General features: G+C 43.9%; 1 protein-coding gene across 3 annotated transcripts; it reads right to left on the bottom strand.

The window, feature by feature from the left end:
- Window positions 1–4,615: 4,615 nt before the first annotated feature.
- On the bottom strand, window positions 4,616–6,726 carry LOC115416418 (serine proteinase stubble-like). 3 transcript variants are annotated; one of them, XM_030130186.1, is made up of 2 exons: window positions 6,542–6,726; window positions 4,616–5,184 (listed from the first exon to the last, which is right to left on the bottom strand). In XM_030130186.1, the coding sequence occupies exons 1-2, from the start codon at window positions 6,722–6,724 to the stop codon at window positions 4,918–4,920; spliced, it is 450 nt and encodes a 149-aa protein (XP_029986046.1). In that variant the 5' UTR covers window positions 6,725–6,726; the 3' UTR covers window positions 4,616–4,917. The 3 variants fall into 3 exon arrangements, with proteins under 3 accessions (XP_029986046.1, XP_029986047.1, XP_029986048.1); XM_030130187.1 differs by having other exon boundaries at window positions 4,616–5,181; XM_030130188.1 differs by having other exon boundaries at window positions 4,616–5,181; window positions 6,569–6,726.
- Window positions 6,727–6,939: the final 213 nt, after the last annotated feature.

Raw genomic sequence — 6,939 nt, 5'->3', positions numbered from 1 at the left:
TCAGGTTTTAATGTTGTTATTTTTTTTTTATTGCAAAAGCTTCCACAAACAAACCACTGTACCAATCTGATCTACAACTACTTTACATTTGTTGCAAATTTCAAATTTAATCTTCCCTGAGTGATTTATTACCATTTATTATAATATTATCCTCTGCATTTCTATTTTTTTTTTTGTGTGAAAATCAGTTATTTTCCTTTATTTACGTAATTTACTGATCACATATATAAAAGCTCAGAGTAAATTCAAAGGATTTTATATGAAAACTAAAGAAAAGTTTCTTTTTTCAGCACAATCTATATTATAAAAAGGAAGTGGACTCTGTGTGTGTGTGTGTGTGTTGGGCATCACACTAAATCTGTACAGAGCTGCAGTTTGGCAAACTTTTGTATTTTTGGTCAGGGAAGAGACTAACAAAAACGGCAGGTGGATAGGAAACATATTGTGGGAGATGTTAGTAATTCTGGAATACTGTGACACGTAACACAATTATCTAAAAACCCCCACAATAATATTAGTGAAATGGATTATTGTCCCAGATATATTTTCTACATTTATACACCACAAAATTGACTTTGCTGTTCCCTGGGCAACGTCCACATGTTTGCAAAGTGCCCATGGGTGTCAGTTTACGACTGCATTTAGGCAGCTTACCAGAGGGGGGGGGGGGATAATTTAAATGAACTCACCAATTATGTTTCGGATGGAAGGACCAAACCAGGAGAAATGAAGAACTCACCAAAAAGAAGGGTTGAGGTTTTAAAAAGTTAAAACAGAGCTTGATTTATTACTTCAGGCAGAAATAGAAAAACTTACAACAAAGAAAGAAGTCAGTTATCAACTAGTCTAGCATCAAAAACAATATTCGTCTCAGAGGAAGAAAATGAAAAAGCCAAAAAAAAAAAAAGTTTCCTTTATTACTTTTTATAGTCTGTAGTGACTGTTGCAGATTCCCATTATTCATCATACACATAATTGGTTAATGGTAGTTACTGGACAGAACAGGTCAGTCAGTCCATGAGATAATTCTAAGAAAAGCTCACACTGAAAGTTCACTTGAGTTTAACCAGCGCTCTGGACACCTGTCAATCAAACCAACTGCATAGCTGAACACAAAAGAGTTTCAGAAAGTACGCTCTTCCTTAACACCTGCACATTTAGGCTAGCATTTCTGGACCACAAAAAGTCCCTAAGTTCGTATTCTGGTTTTTCTGCTCTATGCTCTTTACCACTATTACTTTCCAAAGCTGTAAAATTAGATCTTCGACGTAAAATCTGACCTTTTCTCTAAGTTCAACACAGACAGGTGTGAGTTTATCTAAACCACACACACACACACACACACACACACACACACACACACACACACACACACAAACAAATCAAACCTGACTGTTCAGTACAAATAAAATAAAAATACAACATACAGTTGGAAAATAGAGTTCAGAATATAACAACTTAGATCTGCAAAAATAAAAAAAACTCTTCAAGCTAAACAACTTGTAATGCACAGATTAAGCTAACGACTCATAACATTACATTTGTTCTTTTCCATTTTGGTTCATGATGTATGATTTATGACGTTCATCTGACACTTCAGAGCTAGTCAAAGTCACACATTCAACTTCCAGTTAATATGATCTGTACTACATATGTAACAGCTCCGAGTAAGTTCAAAGGTTTTTATATGAAAACTAAAGAAAAGTGACTTTTTCAGCACAATCTATATAATAAAAAGGAAGTGGACTCTGTTTGTGTGTGTGTGTGTGTGTGTGTGTGTGTGGGTCTAGGGCATCACACAAAATCTGGAAAGAACTGACTGCTGCAGTTTGGCAAAATTTTGTATTTTTGGTCAAGGAAGAGGCGAACAAAAACAGCAAGTGGATAGGAAACATACTGTGGGAGACATTAGTAATTCTGGAATACAGTAGTCTAATGTTGTGTTTCCACTGAGTGGGATCGACTGGACTCGACTCGGCCATTTTGCGTTTCCATTATGTAAGAGGACCAGGAATCTGGCACCTGGTACTAGTTTTTTTAAATCTGGTACCTGGTACTAGTTTTTTAATCTGGTACCTGGTACTAGTTTTGTGGAATCTGGTACCTGGTGCTAGTTTTTTGAATCTGGTACCTGGTACTAGTTTTTTGAATCTGGTACCTGGTACTAGTTTTTCGAATCTGGTACCTGGTACTAGTTTTTTGGAATCTGGTACCTGGTGCTAGTTTTTTGAATCTGGTACCTGGTACTAGTTTTTTGAATCTGGTACCTGGTACTAGTTTTTTTTTAAATCTGGTACCTGGTACTAGTTTTTTAATCTGGTACCTGGTACTAGTTTTGTGGAATCTGGTACCTGGTACTAGTTTTGTTGAATCTGGTACCTGATACTAGTTTTTTGAATCTGGTACCTGGTACTAGTTTTTTTTAAATCTGGTACCTGGTACTAGTTTTTTGGAATCTGGTACCTGGTACTAGTTTTTTGAATCTGGTACCTGGTACTAGTTTTTTGAATCTGGTACCTGGTACTAGTTTTTTGAAATCTGGTACCTGGTACTAGTTTTTGGAATCTGGTACCTGGTACTAGTTTTTTGAAATCTGGTACCTGGTACTAGTTTTTTGAATCTGGTACCTGGTACTAGTTTTTTTGAATCTGGTACCTGGTACTAGTTTTTTGAATCTGGTACCTGGTACTAGTTTTTTGGAATCTGGTACCTGGTACTAGTTTTTTGAATCTGGTACCTGGTACTAGTTTTTTGGAATCTGGTACCTGGTATTAGTTTTTTGAATCTGGTACCTGGTACTAGTTTTTTGGTCTCTCCTCCGCTGAGGTTCCAGTCGATACTAAACTGTGACGTATAAACAGTGCAGACCACTGATTGGTCAGACAGTTTTCCGTGCCCCGCCCTTTTCCAGTAAATCTGTGGGTCCATGAATCCACATGAGAACAGATGAACTAGACCAGGGTCGGTCCAGGGTCGGTCCAGGACATTCAGTCTGTGGTGGAAGACGGAAACATTCAGACCAGACAACAGGCAACGAGTGAGTTTATCAGCAACTGTGAACAGACGACACGGAAATAACGCACCGCATCGCTATGACGACCAGGTACTGTAGAGTCAGCAGAATTCTGGAACGGAAACGGTCTGAGGGAATACTGAGCCGAGCCGAGCCGAGCCGGTTCCATGCAGTGGAAATGTGATATTTCAGTCACGTTGCTATGCCCAGAATCATGTGAATGGCTTTTGTGGTGACTGCTGGACAAATGCGGTACGCATGCATGAATACACACCAAATATCCACACTGGGGGAGCGGGATGTTGGCCCTCAGCGTGGTAATGTGGTCCCCAGGGTGGGGATGGAGCTCTGAAAAACATGTCCCCCTTTGGTATCCCACACTGAGTGTTGAAAACATGTCCCCCTTTGGTATCCCACACTGAGTGTTGAAAACATGTCCCCCTTTGGTATCCCACCCTGGGTGTTGAAAACATGTCCCCCTTTGGTATCCCACCCTAGGTATTGAAAACATGTCCCCCTTTGGTATCCCACCCTGGGTATTGAAAACATGTCCCCCTTTGGTATCCCACCCTGGGTATTGAAAACATGTCCCCTTTGGTATCCCACCCTAGGTGTTGAAAACATGTCCCCTTTGGTATCCCACCCTGGGTGTTGAAAACATGTCCCCTTTGGTATCCCACCCTCGGTATTGAAAACATGTCCCCTTTGGTATCCCACCCTGGGTATTGAAAACATGTCCCCTTTGGTATCCCACCCTAGGTATTGAAAACATGTCCCCTTTGGTATCCCACCCTGGGTATTGAAAACATGTCCCCTTTGGTATCCCACCCTGGGTGTTGAAAACATGTCCCCTTTGGTATCCCACCCTGGGTGTTGAAAACATGTCCCCTTTGGTATCCCACCCTGGGTGTTCAAAACATGTCCCCTTTGGTATCCCACCCTGGGTGTTGAAAACATGTCCCCTTTGGTATCCCACCCTGGGTGTTGAAAACATGTCCCCTTTGGTATCCCACCCTCAGTATTGAAAACATGTCCCCTTTGGTATCCCACCCTGGGTATTGAAAACATGTCCCCTTTGGTATCCCACCCTAGGTATTGAAAACATGTCCCCTTTGGTATCCCACCCTGTGTGTTGAAAACATGTCCCCTTTGGTATCCCACCCTGGGTGTTGAAAACATGTCCCCTTTGGTATCCCACCCTGGGTGTTGAAAACATGTCCCCTTTGGTATCCCACCCTGGGTGTTGAAAACATGTCCCCTTTGGTATCCCACCCTGGGTGTTGAAAACATGTCCCCCTTTGGTATCCCACCCTGGGTGTTGAAAACATGTCCCCTTTGGTATCCCACCCTGGGTGTTGAAAACATGTCCCCTTTGGTATCCCACCCTGGGTGTTGAAAACATGTCCCCTTTGGTATCCCACCCTGGGTGTTGAAAACATGTCCCCCTTTGGTATCCCACCCTGGGTGTTGAAAACATGTCCCCTTTGGTATCCCACCCTGGGTGTTGAAAACATGTCCCCTTTGGTATCCCACCCTGGGTGTTGAAAACATGTCCCCTTTGGTATCCCACCCTGGGTGTTAAAAACATGTCCCCTTTGCTGTACTTCCCCATGGGTCAACGCATTAGTATTTCATGAACTGAATATAAAAACAAACACCGTCATTGATCCAACTCGGTCAGTTGTATCTGTTTGAGGTTTTTCAGGGTTAACATGACATTTCAGTTCCTACACTTCCTACAGTTCCTACAGTTCCTTCAGTTCCTACAGTTGCTACAGTTCCTACAGTTCCTACAGTTCCTACAGTTGCTACAGTTCCTACAGTTCCTACAGTTGCTACAGTTCCTACAGTTCCTACAGTTGCTACAGTTCCTACAGTTGCTACAGTCCTCTTGTTCATCAGTCTCATTCATCACTTGAGTCCTCTGAAGAAATGGAAGCTCCTCTCCATCTGGTTCTGTCCATCCTACCACCTCTCCTCAGTGCTGTCACAGCTCCTATCTCATGGCTTTGTGAAGACGACTGACTCCGCCCTCCCGTTGGTGCTCTGACAGCTCCGCCCACTCTGCTGCTAAGGAAGTACTGGAGGATCTTAGCGGCTCCGCTGTTATTGGGCGCCGGTCGTCTCTGTGGTGATTGGACTACTACTTTTGGGGGTGCGGCCACAACCTGCTCCAAAAGAGATGAAGAAAAAGGTTTTTTTTAAAAGTTCATACGGAGATTTTTTTTTGGAACAAACATAAATGGAAGCTTTGAATCATGTCAGGCCTGGGGTAAAGTTTTGGGCTGCTGTCTTCATGTGTTTGTTCGTTAAAGGTGCTGGAGACTTTTGTGACCAGTGTTTCCTCAGATCTGTCCATCCTCAGTCATCTCCTCAGTCTCATTGGTCTGTTCGTCTGTCTGTCGTCCCTCAGCTGAACCTCCTGCATCACAGTGAACAGTTCCTTAGTTCCATCCACTATAAGCAAACCTGTGTGTTTACAAACAGAGCTGGAGGGAACTCTGGCATCTGAGGAATTTTTTGTCGCGACGTGCATTGTGGGAAAGGGAGGTTCCCGTCTCCCGGCTCTGTTTGTAAACATACGGGTTTGTTTGTGGTGGATGGAACTAAGAAACTGTTCACGGTAATGCTAGAGATTCAGCTGAGGAATGACAGACAGACGAACAGACCAATGAGACTGAGGATATGACTGAGGATGGACAGATCTGAGGAAACACTGAGGATGGACAGATCTGAGGAAACACTGAAGATGGACAGATCTGAGGATGGACAGATCTGAGGAAACACTGAGGATGGACAGATCTGAGGAAACACTGAAGATGGACAGATCTGAGGAAACACTGAGGATGGACAGATCTGAGGAAACACTGAAGATGGACAGATCTGAGGAAACACTGAAGATGGACAGATCTGAGGAAACACTGAAGATGGACAGATCTGAGGAAACACTGAAGATGGACAGATCTGAGGAAACACTGAGGATGGACAGACCTGAGGAAACACTGAGGATGGACAGATCTGAGGAAACACTGAAGATGGACAGATCTGAGGAAACACTGAAGATGGACAGATCTGAGGAAACACTGAGGATGGACAGACCTGAGGAAACACTGAGGATGGACAGATCTGAGGAAACACTGAGGATGGACAGATCTGAGGAAACACTGAGGATGGACAGATCTGAGGAAACACTGGTCATGAAAGTCTCCTGCACCTTTAAAGGTTAATGCTTTGTTATCCCTGTAGGGAAATTCAGTCTGTGGAGTTTACCCATAATACACAGAGTACTCAGCATTAGCATTACCAGTTAGCATTAGCACACATTAGGAGTCACCACTGAAGGCGCTCAGGGACCAACTCCAGATTTTAGCGGTGGAGGAAAGTGAGGACCTGAAGGAAACCTGTGTGATGGCTCCGGTCTGGAGCGGTACCAACAATGGCAACTGGTACTGGCAATGGCACTGACAACTGGTACTGGTAATTTGTACAGAGGAGTAAACCTGGTCCATAATGAACATGTGTACATACTGTGGTGGTAGTGGTGGGTGGAGTCACTGTAGTGGTAGTGGTGGGTGGAGTCACTGTAGTGGTGGTGGTGGTGTCAGGTGCAGCTGCAGTGGGTGTGGGTGTGGGCAGGAAGAAGAACCTGCAGGTGTCTTCCACAGCAGAACCATCCACCTCAGGAAGATCAAACCCAGACACAGAGGACATGGACTGGACTGAGACAAAGACAGACAGGGTTAGTTTCTGGTTCATGGTACGGGTTAGTTCCTGGTTTTACTGGCATCATGACTAACCCTCACCCTAACCCTAACCCTAACCCCAACCCTCACCCCCACCCTCACCCTAACCCTAACCCTCACCCTCACCCTAACCCTAACCCTCACCCTAACCCTCACCCTAACCCTCACCCTCACCCCCACCCT

Source organism: Sphaeramia orbicularis, unplaced genomic scaffold (genome assembly GCF_902148855.1).
Source record: "Sphaeramia orbicularis unplaced genomic scaffold, fSphaOr1.1, whole genome shotgun sequence".
Taxonomy (NCBI): domain Eukaryota; kingdom Metazoa; phylum Chordata; class Actinopteri; order Kurtiformes; family Apogonidae; genus Sphaeramia; species Sphaeramia orbicularis.
Note: the sequence above shows the minus strand (reverse complement) of the source record. Positions and strands in the feature narration are given on the sequence as shown.

Bases quoted from the DNA above. Each gene is read 5' to 3' on its own strand.
- LOC115416418 (XM_030130186.1), bottom strand. From the start codon at position 6,724: ATGTCCTCTGTGTCTGGGTTTGATCTTCCTGAGGTGGATGGTTCTGCT. The intron at 5,185-6,541 runs GTATGTACACAT...TCTCTTTTGGAG, and splicing joins CACCCACCACTACCACCACA to CAGGTTGTGGCCGCACCCCC.